At 42.6% G+C, this 26,831-nt stretch overlaps 1 protein-coding gene across 4 annotated transcripts in view; it reads right to left on the bottom strand.

Annotated features, from left to right (window-relative positions):
• The window catches only part of COL19A1 (collagen type XIX alpha 1 chain), a 312,844-nt gene that overhangs the window by 20,643 nt on the left and 265,370 nt on the right, over positions 1 to 26,831 (bottom strand). For all 4 annotated transcript variants that reach the window (XM_070584878.1, XM_070584877.1, XM_070584876.1 and 1 more), the window contains 11 exons: positions 25,782 to 25,832; positions 25,653 to 25,697; positions 25,174 to 25,200; positions 22,044 to 22,097; positions 16,164 to 16,208; positions 13,142 to 13,186; positions 12,976 to 13,038; positions 8,508 to 8,543; positions 8,342 to 8,386; positions 5,570 to 5,740; positions 3,813 to 3,879 (listed from right to left, as the gene is read on the bottom strand). In XM_070584878.1, the coding sequence (XP_070440979.1) occupies positions 3,813 to 3,879; positions 5,570 to 5,740; positions 8,342 to 8,386; positions 8,508 to 8,543; positions 12,976 to 13,038; positions 13,142 to 13,186; positions 16,164 to 16,208; positions 22,044 to 22,097; positions 25,174 to 25,200; positions 25,653 to 25,697; positions 25,782 to 25,832 (649 nt within the window). The remainder of the gene's footprint in view (positions 1 to 3,812; positions 3,880 to 5,569; positions 5,741 to 8,341; positions 8,387 to 8,507; positions 8,544 to 12,975; positions 13,039 to 13,141; positions 13,187 to 16,163; positions 16,209 to 22,043; positions 22,098 to 25,173; positions 25,201 to 25,652; positions 25,698 to 25,781; positions 25,833 to 26,831) is intronic.

Raw genomic sequence — 26,831 nt, 5'->3', positions numbered from 1 at the left:
CAAGTTTTGGGTCCTGGTCCAGCTCTAACTAGAGGAGCCAGTGTGGACCCCTCGGGTGATAAAGTGGGGCAGGATCTCCTGAGGACCCCCTCGAGCCCCCGCTGGAAGTCCATGATGTGATGAGTGGAGACACCCGCTCCTGAGGCCGTGGATGTGCAGAGGTGAACGGCACAGAGACGAGCATCAGTTGCCGCTGACCCAGCTCTCCTGTGAAACGGCTGAGAAAAGGAGAAGCACGTGGGTGCAGCTCTTCACGGTGAGTGTTTCAACACATGGAATTTAACCTTTGCTTTTACAGAGAATGCTTTCTGAAAAGGAGAACTGTGACCTTGGCGCTCTAGGATTCGTGAAAATGGAGCTTTTCTTTTTTCTTTTTTGTAAATGGTGTTCAGAAGCCATGGAAAAGTGACTTGTAAATGGAAAATTGAATGGACTGAATTGGAATAATCTTGGGACAAATGGACTAAAGTGCTAAATACTAAATTCTGGCTATCAGGTACAATTTTGTTTGGGAAAAGACAGTCTTGCTGGACTGGTGCCAGCAGAGATAAAAGGAGAAGAGTATCAATTCGAAGTCTCAGACTCTAGAAACCTCAGGAAAAAAAATCTCCTTGTGGCTACTTTAGAATATTGCCTTGAGGTCAAGACATCTGTGTCTTCTGAGGGAGCACTGGCCACTCATCTGGACCTGGCCAGGCTGGAAGAGACGGAGAGAGGCAGTAGGAGAGATGGGGGTGCAACCAGAGGAGACCTGGGAGGACTCCGCACCCGCCAGCTTCCTGGCAGGCAGGGAGCAACTCCAAGAGGGAAAGTTGGGGCAGGAGTGCAGAAAGGGAGCTCACAGACTTAGAGGAGGTGCCAAGAAAGTACAAGCCACGGGGCCTGCCCCAAGACAGGTGGAGAGCACCCGATTCCTCAGGAGGCAGAGAGCCGTTCACGGAAAAACCACAGAATGGCCTGGGAGCGGGCAGCACGGAGCCTTCTGCAGGTGGAAGGAGCCAAGTTCTCCCTGCTGAATGCACAGGGCAGGCCACCAGGGCCATGCCTTCATCCAGTGTCCACTGGGCTTTCAAAATGAACACTTCCCATGTCTCAACACATCATATTTTTCTGATAGCGCTTGGTTCTATTTTCTGGTATTCTTAACCAGCCTTAAAAAGTTAGACTAATTAACTAGTGAACTATTTAATATACGTTTTTATCTAAAGTCTTTTAAGGAATTGAAGGTCAACATTAAGCTGCCTGAGATAAAAGATAATTGACCCTGGAGCCCATGGAAATTAAGAGATACAAGGGAATTTTAGATTGCAATTCAAAGACAGAAATTTGCTGGCATTTCCCTTTTGGTGATTGTGGTCTGTTAGGCTGTGGATGCTCTCTGAGGTCCTGGATGTCCTGTGTCCAGGGCTGGCTCCATGGACAGGCACCTGTGCAGTCACTCAGGGCCCCAGGCTCGGAAGGCCCTACGCTCCGTATAATGTTCTGCTGTGGCTGTTTCATAATTCGTGATCTTTTTTGAAGAAGGGCACCTGCATTTCCACTTTGCATTGAGTCCTGCAAATCAGCTGGCCCTGCCTCTGCCTCTATAGTCTTCAGTGGCTCCTGGAGAGCTCAAAGTGCCTTTTCCTTTTTCAGACACTTGGTGCTTGAGGCACACTTGTTGAGGGCGAATGTTTGTATTGCAAAGTGTGGAGCCTATTCCATGATGCTTGATTCAAAGGTCAAAAAAAAAAAAGAAAAGGAGGTTTCTAAATTTAAGGGCAACATTAAAACTATAAAGAAAAGACTGATAGCTCAAAAAAAAGAGTGGAAAATTGTATTAATAAATTATCATGTCAGAGCGAATAAAGACACTTAGTAGACAGCAAGGTAAATTGAAATCAACACCATAAACTTTTATGAATTTTTAGAGAAACACCTTTTTCTATTTTATCACTGAAGTGCTAAAAGTCCCTGTGTCACTCTGCTCTACCTCCAGTGCTCATGTGAAATAAGATAATGTGCACTCAGGCACTGAGATTTGGGTCTCTAATACTAATTACTGCTTAAAACAATCAGAGCTTCTTGGAGAGCTGCTAATTCTGTGCTTGCGGTAGAAGGATTCACAATGAACTTGGGGTACCTTGTAACCTCACTCCTTGCAAAATTCAACAAAGTAGTAAAGAAGGACGCTCTGGGGGCTGGCCCCATGGCTGAGTGGTTAAGTTCGTGCGCTCCGCTGCAGGTGGCCCAGTATTTCATTGGTTTGAATCCTGGGCACGGACATGGCACTGCTCATCAAACCACGCTGAGGCGGCGTCCCACATGCCACAACTAGAAGGACCCACAACGAAGAATATACAACTATGTACCAGGGGGCTTTGGGGAGAAAAAGGAAAAATATAAAATCTTACAAAAAAAAAAAAAAAAGAAGGACGCTCTGCAAAAGAAGGGAACCATGATAGCCAATGTGGATTTATTTTCTGAAGACAAATAATTCTCACTTTGTTCAGTTCATAGCTGAGGGGAGTGATCTTGATGCTAGCAAGTCGTTTGACAAAATCATGCGTTATCCTTGTGAACAGATAAAGAAAGGTAGAGTGGATTTGATGACAACTCTAAGGACTCAGAGCTCACTAAAACATTAGGTCAATAGACTCTTTACGGGGGAGGAGGAACACAATGGCATTTAGAAAGGCCTACTCCTTCACTCTTGGCTCTTTTTGATTCAACATTTCGATCAATCATTAGAATGATGACATGCTTATAAAACTTGGAGATGACACAAAGTTAGGATGGTCAGCCAACTCGCCCTACAACACAACATTCCACAAGGTAGGGACAACATATGAATACGAATCACTTGAAATTTAGTAAGGAGAAACATAAAATCACACAGTTGGACTTTAAAAATAGACACAGTGTATAATGAAAAACACCTAATTTTACGAAGTTTATGTAAGGAAGATCCAAGGTGGTTAGTCAAGAATCAACAGAGTGAGATGGATGCTTTTCTAAAGGATGGAATGCCGTCTTTGGCTGCATGGTTGAGGTGTCTATATCGGGGTCAGAGAACTTTCTCTGAAAAGGGTCAGAGTAAGCATTTCTGGCTTTGCAGGCTGAGTGGTCCCTGTCACAGCTGCTTAGTCCTCTTCCCTTGCATGAAAGCAGCCAGAGAAAATGCAGAAAGGAATGAGTGTGACTGAGCTACAAAAAACTTTACTTATGGACACAAATTTGAATTTCAGATCATTTCACACGTCATGAAATATTCTTTTGACTTTAAAAAATCATTTAAAGATGTATCCTCTGCCCCCCAAAAAGTAAAAACCATTCTCAGCTTGTGGGCCATACAAAAACAGGTGGCGGGCGGATTTGGCCGGTGGGCCATAGTTTGCTGGCCCTGGTCTCGATCAAAAGACACTGTCCTCAGCCCTGGTCAAAGTACTCCTGGATGAATGAGGGTCACTGAACGATTTAGTATCTCTCAAGGGTGATGATGGGGGAGGAGCTGGATACACTGACTCCATGGAAGAGAAAGCCCCACGGATGCTGAAAGATACTCGAAGGGCTGTCGCGGGAATAGAGCAAGACCCTTGACCTGTGCTATTTAGCGGACCAGGAGGGACGAGAGGAAGCTACAAGGAGGCAGATTTAACTCAGCGTGGGAAGAATTTTCTACCCAACAGAGCTGCTCCATCATAAAATGGGTTGCCTCTCAAGGTTGCCGTGGCACAACCATCTTTTGAGCTTGCTGCTGAAGGAATTCTCCAACCTGCACAGGAGGTGGGAATCGGCGAAAAATTCAGAAATGTTTATCAAGCAAATCTAACCTTCAAAAATCCTTAGAACCTCTTGATTAATATACTTCTTTATTTCTTCAAATGAAACTGCATCAGCCTAAAGAAGGAGAAAAGAAATCTCTGTTAAAATGGAGCACAGCATGGATGAATCAAGAATAGAAATACCGGGTTGGGCTGCACCCCTGAACTTCCAGAGAGGTGCATCTATCAAGCAAAATGCTTTGGCAATTCAGTATATTAGGCAATAAATATCTTTTGTTCTGATCAAATTTGAGGAAGAAGCTGAAGTGCATAATTGCTGTAAAATCTATGGGCTGGAGTCATGGCCAGCGATATGAGCATGTTTCCTGGTCAGCGGAGAGACATGGCTTCACACGGTTAGGACAGACATTTCCTACGACTTCGTGCTCTGAAGTCATGGAATTTGAACAGTCTGATCATCATGTTAATATCCCAGGAACAATTTAACTTCTAACCAATCCCTGGACGCTGGTAAAGCCAACATCTAACTGAAATATCTTCAAAGGAAGAGGACTCCACATGTGCTGGATTATTCTTTAAAACATTTTACGCATGGGATACAGCTTACTAAGCTTTACCTGTTTCATGGTAAAGTTTATTCTGTAACTTACACATCGCAAGCACATATGTTTAAAGCAATTTTTTTTTTTGATAGAAAATGCTGTGGGACATGGTAAAGGGAAGGAGGTGATGTTAGTTGAGATTTTAATCCCTTGACAAACAAATATGCATGAGTTTGACAAAGAACCTAACATTTGTAATAGTAATTTTTTACTATAGCACCTTGGTATTTGTAGAAGGGAGCGATTATTTTTCATGATGGTTAGGGTTTCAAAGTATTTTGTGACTCTTCTCCGTATGTGGTGGTTTCTAGCCAGGGGCACATGTGTGGCATTAACGACAACATGATGGGCTCAGAAAGGGAGGATTTCTGTAGGATGGAATATTTCCAAGAGTGCCCTATTTCAACATTTTATTTTCACTGTGTATGGGACAAATGAACTTAATTAATGCATCTAATACCAATCACCGACACAGCGCTAAGAGCTTGTTATACAGGCGTTATTCAAGCAGAGCTCAGGGAGAGCTGGTGAAAGTGAAGAAGTGTGAAGATTGTGGGAATGCCCAATTCGTCCCTACATCTGGCGTTGGCTGATTATCTGAGGACGGCATGCCCTTAGCTCCCCGACCTCACTCCAGGATGCCCTTCCTCACACGGACGTTTTCAGGTTAAGCTCTTCTGTGGAATGGTCATCCACCATGCCCCCTGAGGACAGTAATAAAGATACACCTTCCTTAACCAACACTCTTTCTTGGCCCAACTGGTTTCCTCTTCAAAGCACTACTCAGGGCAGACTTGCTCTGACATTCAATGAAACGGAGTTTTCCCATGAAACAGACACTGGTGTTTCCTGTGTTGGGTAAGGAGACATTACAGATAGTATTTAAAAACATGGCTTTGGAGTCCGTCAGACCTGGGTCTGACCCAGGAACTGTCACCTGGGACAAGCCGGCTCTCAGTTTCTGCACCTGCAGCAGTAAGATGCAAAGGTTACCCATCCTCCCAGGTTAGTTGTGAGCACCCAGTGAGGGGAGGTATGTCAGGGCTTAGTGGAGGGTCTGAAATAAATGACAGCTGTTGCTACCCTCTCAGAGCCACTTTAGGTTCATCGTATTTATTTTGAAAGGATTACGATTGCTTTCATGGTAAAAGGGCTGTGTGTCAATACCAGCCAGGAGCTCCTGGAGCTCTCAGCGCCACTTACCAGAGAGCCGGGGGCACCTGGATCGCCGGGAGGGCCTTGGTGCCCGGGGGATCCCGTGGAGCCTTTGCTTCCTGGTGGCCCCACAGGCCCTATGGCCCCCTTCACGCCTGGAAGGCCTGGTTTTCCCCGTTCGCCTTGTGGGCCTCTGTCTCCTGGGATTCCCTGATCACCCTGTTAGGGAAAAAATTAATCATAAAGAATGATGTCTTCTAAAACCACATTAGCTGTGGGTGACAGCAAAGGCTGTGGATTCATACTGGCACCTACCAGCTGTGGGACCTTGGGTAAGTGAATTAAACTCTCTGTGCCCTAGCTTCCTCTCCATGAAGTGAGGATGTCAACAGTATCCACTAAGTAGAGGATGCTGAGAAATGAATAAGGTAACTCAAGAAAGGGCTCAGAACAACGCCTGGCACGCTGGAAGCACTCAACGAAAAGTCAGTTACGGTGTTAGCTGTACTCACTGCCAGTCTAGAATGACGACACTTTAGAAAGTGCACAGCAGCTGTCACTCCAGGCCCGGGTCTCCTTTGCAATGATAAAGCAAGATTGCCAAGAGGACTTTATCCCCGAGATTTTTCACTCAGGAAAACTTCAGGACGCTTGAAATTGCTCCTAAATCAGGTGCTTTTCTTTTTTTCTGCTTTATCCTGTATGTTGGACTTTATTAGACTCTGTGGGTTGGTTTCTGTGCTGTGTTTTATGTGTGGTGTGTGTGTATGCATGCACACACGCTGTGCCCTAAAGATACACAACTCAGGGAGGTGAGAAAGGAGAGCTGTGAAGAGGATCAAAGCAGGTAATTGGGGAGGAGAGTCGTCACTGTGGTCATTTGCTCAAGAACATAAATGAACTATGAGAGAATTCGTCGAGTAACGTGCCATAATAAATCAGGTGTAAGATTATATTAGATATGCCTGAATCTGATAAGAAGCTTCTTTAATGCTGATTTTATCCTGCAAGGTGTCTATTACTGTGTTTGTGCCTGAGAGGATAGGAGAGAGAGAGATCATGGGAGGGGTGTCAGTCATAGATACTTCAAATGTCCGGTTCCACAACTCCAGGAGGTAATGCTCACACCAAACAAGTGGCATGGTGCATTGAGGCTGCCCTGTACTTCACTGTATTATTCTTTTATTTGTGACTACTCAGCAAAAGGAGAAACTCTCCCTTGATTTAAAAATAATGAAAACGAAGAAACGATTTATGGAGATTTATTTGATCATGGAATGAAGAGTCTGTACAAAGAAGCCATGTAGAAAGAAGAAAAAAGCAGATGGATATAATTTCAGTGCTACTGTCTTAGTTATAAAAGTGATCTGCACACAAGTGTATCAACCCCGCTCACATGTGGAGAAATATCTCAGATGACTAAAATTTAAAAAAGGAAATAAAAGAAATATTAGCACACTTTGATACTCTGATCATGTGCAAAATAAACAACAGTCTTTAACATATGAAAATTATTTTATAATTTAGGCACAAGGATGTCCATTAAAATGATGTTTATTATTATGAAAATTGAAAAGAACCTAAATACTCAGAAAAGGGAGACTGGAAAGTGAAACAAGGTATCTGAAAGCAGTGGCATAACACAGCCACTAACAGGTAGATTGAGATCTATGTTACTGACATGGAAAGATGGTCATTATGTGTCGTTGGGCGAAAAAAGTTATTTACGGGACAGTATGAACCCATTTCTTGAAAAGCATGTATTCATTTGCAGTGATACATTAAACATATGTGTGTATTATGTATAAGAGTGAGAGAGATGGAAATATATCCAAATATCAAAAGTATTTATCTCTGTGTGGTGTGATAAGGTAGACTATTTTCTTTTTTTATTTAAATGATCTCTATTTTCATATTTACTTCAGTTATCATGGATTATTCCTGTAATAATAAGTAAAAATTAGCAAACTAAACACCAGTACACAAACACACATGTTCATGTGCACACACACATACCCCAGCAGCCCTTTCTAGAATTCCACGGAGTAAAAATGTTTAAGCAGCCTGTTGTAGTGGAATGGCTCTAATTCTAATAGAAAACGTTAAGTTTCCTTAAAGAAAATAATGGGAAGTTGCAATAATGATATCAACAACATGAACAATTCCAATAAAAGCGTCCACCATAAGCGGCATTGCTGGTACCTTCACATGTTCAGTCCCTCTTTCCATTTCTCTACCCCGCACACTACCCCCTTCCTCAGTTTAATATTCCACCGGGTCAAGGGTTCTCAACCAGGGCAGCTTTGCTCACCAAGACATATTTGTATATTTGTTGATGTCTAGAGACCTTTTTGGTTGTCACAATTGGAAGGAGGTGGTACTAGGGTATCAGTGGGTAGAGGCCAGGGATGCTGCTAAATATCCTACAATACACAGGACAGGCACCTACAAAGCATTATCTGCCCCCAAATATCAACAGTGCTGAGGTTGAGAAACTCTAAGTGAAAAGAACATGGGTGATAATTAGAGTAGGGATATGTGTCTGAGACAGGAGGGTGACAAAAGCTTTCCAAACTGGAATAGCAAAACACACTTAGCTGTGTATACAAGGCCAACCATACAGGTGTACCTGTCACATGACCTGCTTCTGGGCCCTTTAATTGTCATGTTTTATGCCTAGCAGAGACCTTGGATCACACACATCGTATCCATTTTATAGTGGGAGATTTGTAGGGTTCCACATACATAATTGTGCAACTGAAATGCTGGGACCATTGAACAGACAGACTGAAACAGCAACCACAATAGCAATATACGTACACGTTCTCCTTTGGGGCCTCTGTCTCCAGGCTTACCCATGATGCCCTGAAAAACAGATGTCAACACTAAAAACCACTGCTTGTCACCATTTCCCATCAACCTGATTGATAGTGTTCTGGGTGCGGTTTTGCACTGGAAGACTTATTTTAAGAGGTATTTTCCATACCTGGGCACCTGGTAATCCATCTTTTCCATTTATTCCCTATAAAGACAAAAATGATTAATATTTCTACTTCTGCATTAACGACAGAACAAAGGGGTGAAATTTTAAGGACTTAATCATATTTCTACTGAGATTTCGGTGAGGCAGTGCAGTGAAGTGGAAAACACCAGGCAGCCCTGAGTTCAAATTCTGACTTGGGCATTTACTAGCCCCGTTTACTTAACCTTAACAGCACCAGCTTCTTCATTTATAAAGTGAGGGTGAAACAATGGCCTTAAAAGTAAGGATTTAGTGAAATAACAGAAAATGCATAGCCCACTGTAAATAGTCACTAGGGTTATTTTCCTTACTTATTCTATTAGGTACATTCTGAGAAATGAGAAAGCGCCCCATGGTGCCAGGTGGCTGGTATATGGCATTTATTGTTACCTTCTAACATGTTTTCCAGCACAGAGTCATTCTCAGTAAATGGTCCCAGTTGCTGCTGGGGAAATTTCATAACATGGCCAGAGCATGGTCCTACTACGAAATAAACTGTCAGCTGGAGAACAATTGTTATTTTTCAGTTGGAAAATAGGAAAGGAAAGTAAGAAATCTGTGATCATGGTTTTTGAAAGTATTAAATAGTGGCTTTTTATTAGAAAACAGAAAGTTTCCTGCATGTTACAAGGCAGTTCTGGAGGTGGTAATAAAGCTTGGAGATTTATAAGCCCAGGAGAGCTATTGGCTGGGAGGTGTAAGACAGAAAACACCTGGAGCGAAATCGGACCCCGGAGTCCCAGGCAGATGTGTTTTTGAGATTTGATTTGAAGAGGGAGACCAAGAGGAGGAAAACAATTTTGTAGCCAGCAGGCAACTGCATGGACGTGCTCTCTGAAAAGCCCAGGAGACTCCGATTGTGCTGGAACGGACTCCAGGAGGATGGAACTGCTGACAACGCATGTTCTCACAGCTGTAAATTACACTGAAAACCGTCACAGCTGATAACCCAACCAAAGTCCCCCAGCATCTCTGAAACATCCTGGGAATTATAGAGAGAACTTTAACTAAGAACCTGTTACCTGAGGTGTACGGTTCAAAGAACTTATTACATCCAGAAACACAAGCAGAAAGATAAAGCTGATTAAGGAGAGGACGTGAAAGAACCAACTGTGTCACTTGAATAAAAGAAGACATATCGAGTGTAAAAAAGTAACTCACGTTTTTGGTAACAATATAAGAAAAGAAATAACCCTATAGTCTTTTTTTTTTTTTATCTCTAGTAATTCGCTAAAGACACGTGTGCTCTCTTTTGTGTATGAATGTGTTACTAACTTGCTTTCCGTAGGGGAGAACTGCTTTCAGAGATCTTTACAATAACCTGTACGTGTTTGCTCTTCTTCCCTCTCGTCTCACTTATCTGGAAGAACCTCACTCCTGGGTATAAACAACTTTCTGTGGACTGTACATCTGCATCTGAGCAGCTGACTGTGGTTGAAGAAAAGTCCTTGCTCACTGCTCCAACCTAACGTTCCACGGTAGACCGCAAGCAGCCCTCTGCACCACCAGCCACTGTCCTGTGTCTCCTTCTCTCTGAAAGTACTCTTGCACCTGTTTTCCCGTCTCCTCAAACCTCCAGCATCAGCACCCCACTCCTCACGCTCAGCTGATGACTTTGATTCTTCTTTCACTGAGAAAATGAACGGGAGAGAACCACCGCACCTTGCCTCCACCGGGTCAACCAAGCCACACACGCTTGCACTCCGACTTCCGCCTCCCTCCCTCTTGTTAGGAAGGAAGAACTGCCCTGCTGCTCGTTAGAACCAAGTTCCACTGCGAGTGGAATACCAGGCTTCCCTCCTTCCTCAAACTTATAGCTTCTTTCTTGTACTATCAAAATTTCCCCTCTCAATTGGATCCTTCTTCTCAAGATACTAACATGCTGTAATCTCTCCCACTGAAGACCTCCGCATTTCTCAATCCAGTGGGGAATCACCAGCTCCCATGTTATTTATCTGTTTCTCACTCCTTTCTCTTAAAACACTTAGTTCCTTGACATCTGGAAACCTCATTGACCTGATTTTCATCGTATTCCATTGGCTGCACCTTCTCTGTCTTGTTGCTGGGTCTTCTTCCTAACAGTTCAAGTGCTCTCCTCCCTTTCTTATCCACAGTGACTCCATCTCATCCAGGTTCTGGCTTAAATACCCAAACCATCCTCTCCAGTCCTGGCCCCTGCATTAATTTCAGACGCTTGTCCCCTGCTTACTTGACATTTCCACTTGCATATTTACTAGAGCTTCAAGATGAACATGTCCAAAACAGAGAACTCTTGGTTTCCCCTCCCCAGCCCACCTATCTCCAGTCTTTCCCATCTCACCAAAAGCACCACTCACGCATAATTGCTCAGAACCCAAATCCCAGCTTTGATTTGTCTCTCCCTCACACTCCACATCTGCTCCATCGGCAGGTCTTGTTGGATGTCCCTTCAACATGCATCCTAAATTCTCCTATTCTCATGGCCTCCCTGCTCCCACCACCATCTCCTCTCCTGGGGGTTGTGGCGGTGCCTCCTCACTGTTCTGTCTGCTTTCACCCTGTGCGCCACGGTCTGCTCTCCACACAACAGGAAGGCTGATCCTTTAAAGTGCAGTCCAGCCCTTCTCCTTCCCCGCTACAAACGCCCCAATGGATTTCCATCAGGCTTCAAATGACATCCAAACTCTGTTCACAGCTCAGAAGTTCCTCGTGCCTGGCCACTGCCGACCTCCCCCTCACCATCCTTCCCCTCTTCTTTAGCTTAGTTCATTCTTTCTTGACTTCATGCCTTTTGCTGTTCCTACAACACACCAGGCTCTAGAGCCATTTCCTTTTCTTGAAACAAGAAACCCTGACCTCCTCATCACTTGATCTCTCACTTCATGCAGGATTTGCTCAAATGGCATGCCCTTTTTGATGGCCTTATTTATTTATTTATTTATTTATTTATTTGTGAGGAAGATTGGCCCTGGGCTAACATGTGCTGCTGTTGCCAATCTTCCTTCTTTTGCTTGAGGAAGATTGTCACTGAGCTAATATCTGTGCCAATCTTCCTCTATTTTATGTGGGATGTCTCCACAGTGTGGCTTGATGAGTGGTGCTAGGTCTGCACCCGGGATCCAAACCTATGAACCCCCAGCCGTGAAGCAGAGAGCACAAACTTAACAACTAAGCCACCGGGCCGGCCCTTGATGGCCCTATTTAAGTGCTATCTAGACTTTACCCTGCTCAGATCTTCTTCTACCTGAAATTGTGTGTTTGTTTGTTGTCTGTGTCCCTACACTAGAATGTAAACCCTAGGAGTTGCTGGGACCCAGAACAGTGCCTGGCAGGTAGTAGGTACTGAGAAATACTTGGTGAATGAACACGTTCCTTTTTGCATAATGCCCTGGGAGCCCAATGGCGAGCAGTTACCAGGTGGCTTACAGGGGCTGGGAATGGGGCGTTGGTAAGAGGAGGTAAAGGGGAGGAAGCGGATGAAACCAGTATTCACCGAGCACCTCCCAGGGCCAGGCCCTGGAGATGCTCACCATATGGCTTATTACTTAAGTGACTCACAATACGCTTTGAGTCATAATCCAAAGCCAGGTCTTTCTGACTCCTAAAGTGCAGATCTTTCCCATTTTCTCAGTTGCCTTCTCTGGGGGGATGGCAGCCAGGGAATACACTGACCCTGAAGGTTTCACAGAGACACTAACCAGCCGCGCGAACTCCGTGTTGCTCGTTCACTTGCAGCCCCGTTCTCCTCATAGCACTGCCTTCCCCCACACACACAGTAAATACACAAGCCAAGGGAGCAGTGACCCTCTATAAAGAATAAACCTGAGACTGGGGCATGTCTTCTTCATCTTTGTAGCCCCTCCCCCAGGGCCCAGCACATCCTTGGCAAACAGCAGGGACCAGACGAACAGGTGCCAAATCTAACTGAATTAGTAGGAATGATTGTTACAACATCACATCAATACAATGTATCAGTAGCCAAGAGCTCTTTCAGGACCCAGGGGATAATATATTCGGCAGCAGCAATTTATGAAGGTGTCAGAACAAGGCTCACAGATAAAGAAGGGAATCTGAGACAAAAGCTTTTGCTTTAGTTTTTAGCTTAACACCAAGCGTTATATCTGTGAGTCTTCAGCTTCTTTACATTTTAGGAGGTGATAGGCCATTATATTTTTTAACTCCAGTGAGAACATTAGACTTAAGAAATAATGAGTCTAATTTCCTGATACTTAAAACAAAAAAAATCTCACCTTTCTCACCACTGTTTAAGACATAAAGATCCCTCACAGACATTCAGTGAGAAGCATACCCCAAAAAATCGATTTGCAGAATCTGCTCCTACTTGCTTGGAAACTACTTATTCAAATCTCAGATTTTCTGAGGAGATAAGGGAAGAGATAATACTTAGAATACTTCTCAAACTGGCAAATTTTAAATGGTAAAAAGTACTTACTGGCTTTCCTGAGGGTCCTTCTGGTCCAGGGAAACCTACATCTCCAACAGGTCCTCTCTCACCCTGTAGACACAGCCACAGACAAACATTAAGTGCCAAGAAAATCTTCAAAACTGCACACGGTACAACACAAGTACAACTGTTATGTAAGTAACTGGCAACTCACCGGTTCCCCTGGAGCTCCTGGGGGCCCGGGGGCTCCAGGTTTTCCCTGGGAAGTGAAATCAAGGAGAAATATTAGGAGTCTAATTACTGAATGATGCCACATGCTCCTCCCTCCCCCCTACCCACCCCGTGAGTTTATTGTGCTCCCAGGGCTGTCTCTCTACACTGAAATGACCTTCCTAATGGGACAGAGTCCAGGGGACCCATACTTGATTCTGCGGCTCTGAGGTGCAGACTGGAGTGCTGTTCTCTGAAGGCACATATGCGTGTGTGGTGAGGGTGGGAGGGGAGGACAATAGTTTTGAAAATGTGAAACAATGTATCCTCATTTCTGGAAGTCCCTCTTGTGCCCATTGGCACCTCTTCTTTAGTTTGGGGGGTGGGAGGGCACAGGGGGTCAAAGAGGTCCTGCCTAGACTTGGAGTTTCATAAGAGGGTTTTTATGTTCATAGTAAGATAGGCTGAAAAAAGTTTGTTTGATTTGAAAAGCAGTGTTTTGTTGAAAGGGAGAGGACAAGGTTGACCTGTTCCAATACACATCAATAGACGTGTCCTTGAGGACTGACCACAGGGAAATCCCGGGGTCAAGAGACCACAGGGAGGGACAAGAGAGGAAGATGGACCAGCAGAGACTGCAGGTGGGGAAGCGCTGAAGGTTCCAGACCAGGCTGAGAGACATTGCCTTTGAGAAGGAACCACCTCCTATTCCCCGGACCTCACATGGTGGGGAAGACAAGCCACATGGGGTAGGTTGGGGCTGAGATCAGAGAAACCCCAGGGGGTTGCCAGGGAAGCTGAAAAGGAAGAGCTTCTTCCCACTTGCTGTTCAGAATTCTGGGAGGAGCCTCCCTCACAGGATCAGATATGGTGAGCGGAGACCCAGGCGGACACGGGCCTGAGAGGGCTCCCTGGCTCCCTGGCTGCCTGCAGGTGCGAGAGGGAGCTCCTGAGGCTCCTGTGTGCCTGAGGTGGGGGGTGTGCTGGAGCTGAGAGGGCAATGTCCACAGGGTCTTGGTTGGGGGCCACAGGGGTGCAGAGTGCCTGGGCCCTGAGATCTGAGACGAAGGATCAGGACACTGACAGCAGGTAGCAGCAATCCCACAAGTCAGGTAGAAGCAGGAGAAGCTAGGGGAGGAGGCTGACCAGAGGCCCCGCCCACTGCCAGCCCTTACAGACTCCTCTAGACCCCACGCCATCCTGGGAGGAAGGGAGAGAAAGAAGCCCTGGAGAACCCTGGAGGGCCTGCATATACTGGAGAGGGATAGATTGCCGAGGGAGAGCACGATGGGGTCCCTTTGGTACTCAGCAGAGTGACCACGATGCACCTGAGCAGGAGGGGCTCAACCCTGTTGCAACCAGAACAACCATCTTAAATTTTTTATTGTGGTAAAATACACATAACATAAATCTACCATTTTTGCCATTTTTAAGTGTACAATTCAGTGGCATTAAACACATTCACACTGTTGTGTAACCATCACCACTGTTTTGAAAATCTTTTAACTATTTTACTTTCTGAGCCAGAGTAAGGTCCAGTTATAAAAAATTAAGCTGCATTTTCAATTACACAGTTACATGTTGGCAGTGTGCAACATTTTTACCCCTTCTCTATTTCTGTAATGTCAGCTAATCCTCTTAATTATGAGATAGGAAAACTGCATTTTAGGCAAATGTATCAGCTCTTAGACATCCAAATAGGTGGCAGGCAAGCCCCTTATTCCAATCACGCTGCATCCTTCAAAAATGTCTTCGGAATTCTTCATTTGGATTGCCTTTTAACCTATCATCTTTTAAATACTTTGATGGTTGCCAATATTTTTTCTTCGAAAGTACACTTAATTTAGGGCAATAGCCAAAAGTAATGTGTAGTCACTCCTGGGTGAATACAGTGGGAATTACGCTTCATTATATGACATGGAAACAAAAACAGGGTTTGAGTATTGGGCGGCCGGTTGTACCGGGACTCAGGGCAATTCTGGAAACAGAGTTGCAAATATGTTTGGAAGAAGGGTAGTAAGTGAGGGAAAGGGAGGAAGGGAATTAACTGTGAGCCAACTTCCAAGAGGGATACTTTCTTGTATAAAAAATTCTGAAGCGCTTGCTAAAGAAAATATTTTCTTGTTACCTTTAAAATAATACTAATATTTAACTTGAGCTAGAGTAGCTAAATAAAGGGATCTCATCCGCTATAAAGAATGGTTTCTATGGACTACGGATGGGTGTTTATTTTTTGTTATTAGATTCAGCAACTGGACAGAGTGAAGTAGAGCGGCTACTGGCCTTTTCAGGGATGGGGCTGGTGGGGGGTGGCAGGTGGCTCTGGCTGGTGCTGGGTGTCAGTAGATGTCAGTGGGTAATGGGTGGTGACGGTAGGCTCCTTTCTTATATTTCTCACGTTCCTGTGATTCAAGCAGGTGGTTTCTATCGACTCTCCTATCCTGGGCCTACCCTGCAGGGGCACCCAGCAAGAGGATAAATGGGCTGGTATTCGTAAAGCATGGCCACAAAATTTTAATTAGAGCATCATGAATGAATTTCAGAACGATCCCTCAGGCTCAGAGAAATGATTTCAACCTTTCCTGGAGCACTTCCTATTCATCTGAAAAGACCTCGATGAGATTAAAGCATTTGACACAAGAGAGCAACAAAAATGATTGCGAGGCTTGGAGGGCTAGTTTACGAGGAGACATTAGCAGCGATAAAGCTCTGCTAATAGCACGGGGCTGAGGGAGAACTCAGGCCGACTGCGGCCTCATACAAAGAACCTGAAGTACAAGCCTGACGGTGAGAACTTTGTGTCTTGAGGATTGAGAAACCTTGAAATATGACAAGAATAGAGAAACAAAACAAGCTTTTCAAAGCTGTGCTCGTATATCAGTGCATCGTCACAAGCACCGCTTCCCAGGTAAGTGGGGGGTCTCAGGAGCCGAACGCCTCAGGAGTCACAGTGTGCTCCCCACGCGGGTTTACTGGGGAGACAGAAGCGTTTACCTGCAAAGTAACGTGAGATAAAACGGACTCACCGATATCCCGGCTATTCCTGGGGGCCCTGCTGGGCCTCGGTCTCCCTGTTGGGATTTAAAAAACATTGCTACTTATAATGATATCTATAAAATCTTTACCTATAAAATTAATGCTCAAATAATCATTTGGATTTGGTAAAGTTTTTCTTTGGAATTAATAAGCATTATCAATATCAGCTGGTGTGAAGCTAGAGGGTAGATAGGGAAATAATAAAATGAGCAGCCATTTGAACCTGTTTACAGCTTTCTTCATAAAACTAAAGCAATCTTAATGAAAACAAGAATTCATGTTATCATTTCTGTGACCTATTTTTATCAGGACTCCATACATACCTATAGCTAAAATTAGTCAATGTTTTTATTACACATATTCAGAAGTAATTCATTACCAGCACTACAAAGACTAAGCACGTTGAATGTCTTCTGACAAGCTTTTCCTGTAGTTGTCTCATTGGATGTGCTGCTAGAAAACAGTGACTTAGCACAAGAGACTTCACAGTTCTCCTCGGGAGGCCCAACAGAAGATCCCTGGAATTGCTCTGAATGGTAGAGTGACTCAACTCTTTCCAAAAGCAATATGGTGTTTTCAGCCAAAGCTGACAATGCTAAAAATACTCATGATCATATACAGGACAATAAAATGGCACTTTTTGTGGAGCAGAACCTGCATTAAAAAACTTCATGACTTCACTCAGGGACGTAAAAGAAGACTTGATTAAATGGAGAGAACGTTTCATTCTTGGAGGGCGAGGCAATGTTGTAAAAGTGTCATTGCTACCCAAACTAATTCATAAATTTAGTGCGATTCTTACGAAATTGCAGCTTGATCAAAGATATTACATTTCACCTAGGATAATAAATAAATGAAAGGATAAAAGAAAAAAATTAAAAGAAGGATAATAAAGGGATTAGCAATACCAATATTTAACTATGTAATAAAGCTATAACAATGAGAATAATGGAATATTGGCAGACGGTTAAGCAGTACATCAGTGCTATATGACGGAAACCTCCGAAACAGACCAACACTTATAATAGGGTTTTAGTAAAGAAAAGGGTATATTATTCAACAAATAGTGCTAATAATTGAATAATTTCTTTGAAAAAAATTTGATTCCTCCTTATATTATACTCCATGTAAATTCCATATAGATTAAGTAAAAAATAAAATATGAAGCATAAAAGAACCAGAAGAAAATATGTGACTCTCTGATTCTGATTGAGAATAAGAATAAAAGTCATTTAGTGCATAAAAGCAAAACAGGAAATGATAAAGAGAAATAGTTTTATATTTGACTACATTAAATTTATATTTACATATACAGTAAGATTAACATAAAATGAAAGGCAAAGACCAAGTAGGATAAAAACGCCAACATATAAGATAGAAGGAATGTCTTTAATATAGAAAGCAAATTTACAGTCAAATAGAAAAAGAACTAATAGAAAAGTGGGCGAATGATTTAAACAGGTAATTCTTGTCAGTTTCACTCTGCTCCTTTTAAATTAGGAGATTTTTACCCTTGAAATGAATAACAGGAACTTTTTATTCAATGGAAAATTTGCATATCTGATAAAGATGGACGTTAAGAGGCCTTCTCTCTGACAAGACAATCCTTCCAACGTTCGGGTCTCTCAGTTCTTCGAACTACTCTCCTCTGGTGATCAGCCACCTATTTCCATAGTTATACCTGAGACCTTGTCAATAACAGTGACTGCATCCTCTCCATAATCTCATGCATTCCAGCCCTGGACCACTATCTTCCCTGTTCTAACTCACTTCATTGAGTACCTTGGACTCCCCAAAACTTTTCTGCCACCAAGACCTCCAGCCCATTGATGCTACAAATTTTTCATTATCCTTCCCTCCCTGGATGGCCTCTCTCCCTTGCTTAATGAGTTTAACTCCCATGGTCAGTGGCTGTAATGACTCCCTTGTGTACACATGCCACTGACTCTCTTGCCCCATTCTTGCTTCTAGCACTCACTTGTCGAAATGGGAACCTTGCTTAAACTAACTCACCTCCTATTCTGTGCCTTTACCTGTCTGAACATGGCTGGAGAAGATCTCGCTGACTGGTCTCACTTCTTGACCATGAACCTCAAGCAGGCCCCTAGGCCTCACACTCTGTGGTCCCTGGAGGGGTCCTCTCTCCTAGAAGTCCTTCTCCTTAAATTCCTAGCCTCTTCTCCCCACCTCACTCTCAAATGATGGCCTTGCTTCCTCCATCTCTGAGAAGATTTAAGCGACCAGAAAAGAACTTCTATAGACTGTAACCAATTACTCTTCCCACATATCAGCCTCTGCACCCATCTTCTGTTTTCCCACTTGTTACCATAGATAGATCCAGGCTCCTCTCTGAAGCCAAACCCTCCGTTTATGCACTAGGTCCCCTTCCCTCTGAGCTTCTTAAGGACATCACTCCAGCAATTCTCCCCTCTCCTCCTATATCATCATTCCCCTTCCCCTTTCTACTGGATTATTCCTTTAGCATACACACATTCTGATATTTCTATGGACTTAAAATCCACTTTAACTAGGCTTCCTACTTCCTCCAGCAGCCACTGGCCCATTTCTTTGCTTTCCTTTGCAGCAAAACTCCTTGAGCATTACTTATACTGTATTTGCTGTCTCTAATTTTTTTTTCTCATTCTCTCTTAAACCTGTTCAAGTCTAGCAGTTGCTCCTACCAATATAGTGAAATTGTAATAATTTATTTGGTGATAGCTGACCTCTATATTGCTAAATCCACTGGTCAATACTTGGCCATCCTACTTGACCCCATCTGCATCATACTTGACCTATTTGCAGTGTTTGAGACAGGTGATCACTCTCTTCTCCCTGACATATTATCTTCGCCTGTCTTCCAGGACACCAAGTTTTCCTCCTACCTCCCTGGTCACTTCACCTGTCTCCCTTGCTCTTTCCTCCTTTTCTTCCTGATCTCTGAATGTTGGAGGGCCTCAGGGCTCAGTCCTTGATCTTCTTCTCTTTTTCAAAAATCTACTGTCACTCTCTGGGTGACCTTATTCAGTCTCCTGACTTTAAGACAACATCTATATTTTTATGACAACCAAATTTACATCTCCACTTAGATTCCTTTTTCAAACTCGACACAGACTGCCTATGCAATATGTCCACTTTGTTGTCTAACAGATACTTCCAAATTTCACCTCATGTCCAAAACTAACTCCTGATCATCCTCACCCTAAATAGGCTCTGCCTATAGCTTTCCTCATTTCAGTTGATGACCACCCCATTATGCCAGTTGCTCAGGTCAAACAACTTGGTGTCACCCTTGACTTTATTCTCTCATACCCACATCCAACCATTCAGAAAATCCTATTGGGAACTAGGAGTTGTTGACTATATCTGATAAGGGGCTAATATCCAAAATATACAAAGAACTCATAAAACTCAATAGCAAAAACCAAGCCATCTGATTAAAAAATGGACAGAAGATCTGAATAGACATTTTTCCCAAGAAGACATACAGATGGCCAACAGCTACGTGAAAAGATGCTCAACATCATTAATCATCAGGGAAATGCAAATCAAAACCACAATAAGATCACCCCACACCTGTTGGGATGGCTATTGTAAAAAATAGAAGAAATAACAAGTGTTGGTGAGGATATGGAGGAAGGAGAACCCTGGTACACTGTTTGTGGGAATGTTAATTGGTATAGCCACTATGGAAGACAGTAGGAAGATTCCTCAAAAAATTAAAAATAGAACATCTGTATGATCTAGCAATCCCAATTCTGGGTATTTATCTGAAGAAAACAAAAACACTAACTCAAAAAGATACATGTACTTCCATGTTTACTGCAGCATTATTCACAATAGACAAGATATGGAAACAACGTAAATGTCCAATGATGAATGAATGGATAAAGAAATTGCGGTAAACATAGATACAATGGAATATTATTCTGCCACAAAAAAGAATGAAAGCTTGCCATTTGTGACAATATAGATGGAACTTGAGGGAATTATGCTGAATGAAATAAGTCGGAGAAAAAACAAATACCATATGATCTCTCTTACAAGTGGAATCTAAAAAAAGGAAAAAACCAAGCTCACAGATACAGAGAACATATTGGTGGTTGCTAGAGGTTGGGGGAGCAGGGGAAAAGCAGGGGGTAGAGAGATGGGTGAACTTTTTTTTTATTAGTTTAAATTTTTAAAAATGGACATAATGCTAATAAGAAGTGGTGGTCACCCCAACTGTGAGAGTTGTAACAGGATTGGTGAGAAGTCGCCGACCTCTAGATAGATCGAGCAGGTGAGATCCAGGGGAAGGTAACGATTAAGCTCAGGTGGGTGGTAGAGGAAAAGGAAAGTGAGGATTGTTACCTAGTGTTCTGAACTGACATACAAGGTCAGCAGTGATAGTCGTCAAAGATAGGGAACAACTGAATACGTAAAACAAGCTGTAATAAAGTGTGGGTAGGGAGGTGGAAGGTGAGGAGCTTGGACAACTACACTCTGAGGCATAAGTGGTCTGTTCAGGGGAAACACCCGAGCAGCTTAGTGAACACAGGTCTAGAATTCAAGGGTGAAATCTCAGCTAGAGATAGACATCTGGGACTCATCAGCATGAGATCATCACTGAAGCCACTCCCTGGAGAGAACGCAGGGTGAGAAAGAAGGAGAAGTAGATTTCGGAGGATTAGCAACATTTAACGGCTGGGCTAAGGAAAAAAAATATAAAATCCTATTGGTTCTACCTTCTCAATATATCCAGAATCTAGCTACTTCCTTCTGCCTCCCTGTTTCTGCTCTGATCTGAGCTGACATAATTCCCACCTGCATTGTGGGAACTGTCTTCACACTGGCTTCTCCATTTCTACCTTCTCCTCAGGCTGTAGGCCCTGACACTCTTGCACTCAGAAACCACTCCTGGCTCCGTACTTTACTCAGAGTCAAAGATAAAGTCCCTACAATGGCCAATAAGCCTCTTTCTTAGCACTTAAACTCTGTGTGGTCAAGGAGCAGTTTATTTACTTCTTTCTTTATTTTTTTAACACATCAGGAACAAGATGAGCCTACGATCCCATGTTTGGATATCATGGAAAGTCAAGTTGCTCTACAAGTGTTCAATTGCTTCCTCTCAGTGTCTGCTCTTACCTGGCTGCAGAACCCCCACCAAAGTGCCTGTAGACTGGCTGGTCCTGTCCTGCCCACACTGAACCCCGCTCTGTACGACCACAGGCTGGGGCTGCTCCTCACCTCCACCTGCCTCTCCCCTCACCTCCCACCACTCTCCCCACAGGCATGCCCCTGCTCTCCTTGCATGTGGCTGGAGCGCTCATGTCTCAGGGCATTTAGACCTGCTGTGGCTTCCTTTTTTCTTTTTTTGGTACATATTTAAGGTGTACAACTTGATGATTTGATATATGTATACAGTGTAAAGTAACCACCACAATCCAGCTAGTTAACATCTCCATCACCTCACAGAGCCACCATATTGTTTTCTTAGCAAATTTCAAGTGTACAGCACAGTTACCTTCCATCTCCAGATCCAATGAGGGGCTGGGCTAACTCCCCTTCACCTCTTTCAGGTCTTTGCTCAGATCTTGCCTTCTCAGGCCCCCTTTTTAAAATCACCACCCTGCCTTCCCTGGTGCTCCTTAACCTGCTCTACTTTTTCTTTCTTTCTTTCCATAGCACTTAACAATATTAGTTATTAATGTTTATTCTTTTAGTTTCTGTATCCCATTCCTAGAAAATCAGTTCCAGGAGGGCAGTGATTTTTGTTCTTTTGTTCCTTTCTGGATCCCCAAACCTAAGCCAGTTCCTGGACTAACTGAAGGTGCTCAGTAAACATTTTTGAATGTCGAATCAGTGAACGCATTTCTAACCTCTGTACTTACCTTTATACCTGGAAATCCTTCTAGTCCTGGCAACCCCATTGCACCAGGTTCTCCCTGTTAAAAACAAACATAAGAAATGCAGGAGCAACGATCAAAAGGTTTTTAAGCACTGGTTTCCAAAGCAAAGATATTTTTTGCCCAAAAAAATACCCCCTCAAGCATTGACAGGTAATGTAGCAAGCAAATGGTATGCTCTATTTTCAAGCATCTGTATTCTTGCATTCGGCATTTGAAAACAGTTTGAGAATCAAGCTATTCCCTGGAGAAGTATGAGTGTATTTTCTGGTTAACTGTTTTTATTCTGATTAAGGATCTAATCAGAATGAATCCCTCTGGTCAGTGACAAGTCCAATTTCAATAAGAATTAGAAGGAAAGGCTGGGTTTTAATAAAGTTTGCCAATTGGTGAGGTGCCTGGGGCTGCTAGAATCCCAGAGAAAATGGCTAAACTCTTTAAGAGTAGCTGAAGATGGACTCTCAAAGCAAAGACCTCATCCCTCCCTGCTTTCTGCAGCTAGAAGGAATTGTGTGGTTCAGAGAACGGCCCAGGAGCAGCCTGTCCGCTGATTCTGAAAGCTACTGCTCAAGCCGATGGGTCCCTGAGAGGAGACGGGTAAGCATTCCATTTTTAACAATCTTTTACATATTCTAGTGTATGGGCCCAGGCTAACTGGGGCCGATAGGTCCCCAAGGAACACATTAGGAAAGCCAGGGTGATGGAAGCTGCCAACCTTGAGCAGATAAACATTAGGGCTTTTAAATCAAGACAGAAAATGTGGGTAGTTGTTGGATATCTACTTGTTAATGAATTATTATTAATATTAATGTTAACTGCAAATATTTTCTTAGGACACTGGACGATTTCAACATAATCACATAGAAAAGGGAGCATCCCAATTTCATCAGTAAATGTATTTCTGCACGCATAATTCTAATCTGCTTCAAAAATATCACAAACACTCTGCCATTGTTATTTATGATATTGTCCTTATTACAGAATACTTAATGAACAAGCGTATGAATTGATACTTTTTATGCTTCAGAAATCTTTTTAAATGTCCACTAATACGTAAACTGTCAATCAGAAAAAAACAAAGATGTTCAGATTCTGTTTGACACAACGCTCTGTGAAGGAGGTCCTGGGTTACTGACAGGGGAAACAAGCTCTGTGATCCTCTCTGTTCACATTCTCAACAATCCTTGGAACAGAGGAAGGTGCTCAAGCAACCAATCAATATTTGTTTGAAAGTAGCTAATAATTAAACATTTAATTGAAAGCCACTTATGAATTGAATACGAAAGGAATGAAATGGAGCACTTTGGAAGATAATAAATTCAATTAAGGGTAATTTTCATCAATAAAGGTTTACTGAACAGATTAGAAACAGTGGTGGAGATCCAGCGTCATGGGAATCGAAGGATGCTGGAAGAGTAAACCTCCCCTCACCCCTTCATCATGACTTTTCCACTTTGTACTCTGTGACCTATAATTCTACCATGCTGGCTTATTTCTATGGTATGGGGCGTTATTTCTCCACACTGGGCAAGTGGTGGGAAACGGAGTAGCATTTTGGTGCTGACAGAGAGCCCAAAAGAATAACTTCAAAGTTTTATCTAAGATAAACCTGAAGGTTCACACAGTATTTAATTTCATGGTTCTACATTTCTGGTTTGTGCTTCATCCACTTAATTCACATCTCTAAACTCAAGGAACGTCCTTCAGTTGGTTTTTATTCTTCATGTTTTGTGGCAGCTAAGAAATTTGAAGCCTAATGTCTTCAAATTCAACTCAAATCTGTCTACATTTTTGTTGTCATTCACTTCCCAGTCCAAGTGAATTATAATTCATCCTTTACTAGGATGCTTTTTTAAAAGGTTTCTCATCTTCATCTGCAGTTATTAATGAAAACACTTGAATATTTCAGAGAGTCAGTGAGAAGTCTGGGTGCCCCTGTGTGACCCAGGGGGATGTGTTGTGTGTAAGTGTGTGCAGGAGCAAACTTTTATCAACAGGATGACAGCAAACTGAAATCAGAATGAGGGATATGGCTGGTGACACCACATCAAGAAAGGGCACCACGTGTAACAAAACAAAGGATACCTCTGAGTGACATATTTGGGGTTCAGAAAGTGCTATTAGTGGGCTGAAATCATGCTTTTGGGGGGAAAACAAATTGACTTTTAATACATATTGCCCAACAACAAAAGATAAGCTCTTTAATGCATCTCCTCTGAAAATATATTTAGATGTAAAAGATTACTTTTTATGGCTTGTTGCTTTGCTCCTTTAAAATGTATTCATCTAGTTTCACCAAATTGTACTGTCATGAAAGGGCCTTAAATTTTGTCACATGGCAGTGGAAAGTGGCATGAAAGTTTATTTCAGTTTCAGGCACATCTGAGTTTCAAGTACATATACAAAGGTTAAGAGGGTGTACAAATGAAATATGAAGGCTGGGGCATATGCTTGAAAAGGACACGACAGGAAAAATTGCCAAGGAAAAAAGGGAATCTAATTGAACTTGGCAGAGTTTTACAGTGAAGCTCCATGGTTGAGAAGGATGCTTGAGAACAATTATCATCACTTGGGCGGCTGGAGGACATGATCTCTTTCTGCGCTGAGTGTTAATCTCCTGATATATTACCCCTAATAAGCAGGTTTACAACAGCACACCGCATCTCCTACGGAATAATTGCCTAAGACATTCAAAGCAAATAAACAGTCCCTTTCTTTTTTTTGTAGGGTTGATGGCAGATGTATTAAGGGATTTCTTCCCAGTAAGTATTTCTCCTCCACAATCTAGTGAACATTGAATGAATCATCAAAGTGGTCCTATCAGAAGAAAGCGTCCCATTTATCAGGAGCTTTTAATGGGCCTTCCTCCATCACAGGGGGATTTTTAAGACACACAAATCAAAGAGACAAACGTCAATGGTAGTGACAACATCAGGACTGATGCATCTTAAAAATGAAGAGCCTGCTGCTGGCATTTCTTTGGTGGCCTGCCTGCCGCCTCCAGCATGTTAACTGACAAACATCTAAGATGGCAGAGCATCTCTGCCGGATGCTGTTCTTTCAAACTTTAATCAAGACATTTTCTAAATGACACAAAACACGCGAAGGTACCTACCGCTGGGCCAGGATCGCCTTTTGGACCCTATAAGAAAACATGGGAGGTCATTTTTAAAATAACAACTGAAGCAAACTTACAGAATATGAAAGATTTTTTTCCAAACAATTTGTATATTTGCTTTAATGCACATAAAAATATTTGCAAGTTTCGTTTTGCTACATTTAGATTTGAAGAATAAGATGAGGCAACATAACTTGCTGGATCTCCTATGACAGTGATTGCCTGAACACTGACTAAGTTCTTAGACTTACAATGCTAACAGTGACACCACTATGAAGAATGCTATTTCCCATTATTTTGGCTGTGTATATTTTCTCAGTTTTATTATAATTGATTCCATTTATTTCCTCCTACATAAAATTTTGGTTATATTTGTAACAAGTATTTTTCAGTGTACTCAGGAGTTTTTTTTTTTTTTTTTGTGGCTGTTCAGCTAAGGTATGAAAACATGCCTGGTGATAAACAAGTGTACTCACAGCGGGGCCGGGTGGCCCTGGATAACTGGGAACATTCACACCTCCCTTCAAAAAAAAGAAAAAAGGTGAGAAGAATTTATAGTCATTCATAACTGAAAAATGATTTTACATAATTATAGAAGTAAATACCTGGATTTTATATAAATTGCTCATTCCATTTCCTTCACTGAATGGTACACCCTTAGGAAAGAAGTGAGGCATAGAATTATTCCTTCAAGTTAATAGTTAGTATCTCCACCTTTTCTCTTTTTACCAAATGATATTCTTCCCATTCTATGTTAGAAAGTGGGTTTAATACTATAAGTAAAATAATACAGTGTTTCCATTTTTGGCTTTTCAAAAGCAAATGCAGAGGCAAAAATGAAAAGGAGCATGAGCTACACCTGGACGCACAGACGCTCTCAGTGGATGCGACAATGTCCAGGGTTGACAGATGAGACACTAATGCATTCAGGGGAAAATAGGATTTACTCATTAAAATTCAGCTTCTGAATTGCCAATTTATGCTAACTGTTTACAGCCTGCTGGCCTGTGAGCTACAACACGGCAGTGCTGATGAAGACGTGACTGGGGAACGATTTTTTTTCCCACAGTCTCTTCATACTAAACAGAAAATCAGAGTAAATGGAGGAGATGAGGTTACTCACAACCTGTGTGGATGTTTCTATAAAACATATTCTTCACAACAACAGGGAACAAGAACTTCCTAATAAAATTGACCTGTGGATGGAAAGTCCCAGAGTAGCTAACACTTAAGGAGAACTCATTGGAGAGTCTTTAAAACTCATAACATTTTGGCAATCAGGAAAAATCTGCATATGAAAATTTTAGTTAGGATCTTTTATCCTTCTTTTAAAAAATTCCCATAGAGTCAATAATCTGCATTTTCCTCCTTGTGATTTCCACATTTCAGTTGCAAAATTGAAGGAGCCATCATTTCACTGTTTTGGGGACAATAGTGGCCAGTGGTGCTTGGTGAACGTGATTTGCACGCATCTTCCAAACACTAGTGATGGAAGGAAAGACACTCCATTCGTTGGCTCCTTTGTTGTTCCCCCCATTCATCTGATGATTGCTGAATGTCTACTATATTTTAGTGTGCTGAGTCCTAGAGAGATGAAGCATGAGTTTGTCTGAGATTCCCAGGGGAGATTTCCCAGCCAAGACAACATGTAATCT

Source organism: Equus przewalskii, chromosome 19, assembly GCF_037783145.1.
Source record: "Equus przewalskii isolate Varuska chromosome 19, EquPr2, whole genome shotgun sequence".
Classification (NCBI taxonomy): Eukaryota; Metazoa; Chordata; class Mammalia; order Perissodactyla; family Equidae; genus Equus; species Equus przewalskii.
This window is presented reverse-complemented; position numbering and strand designations above follow the sequence as displayed.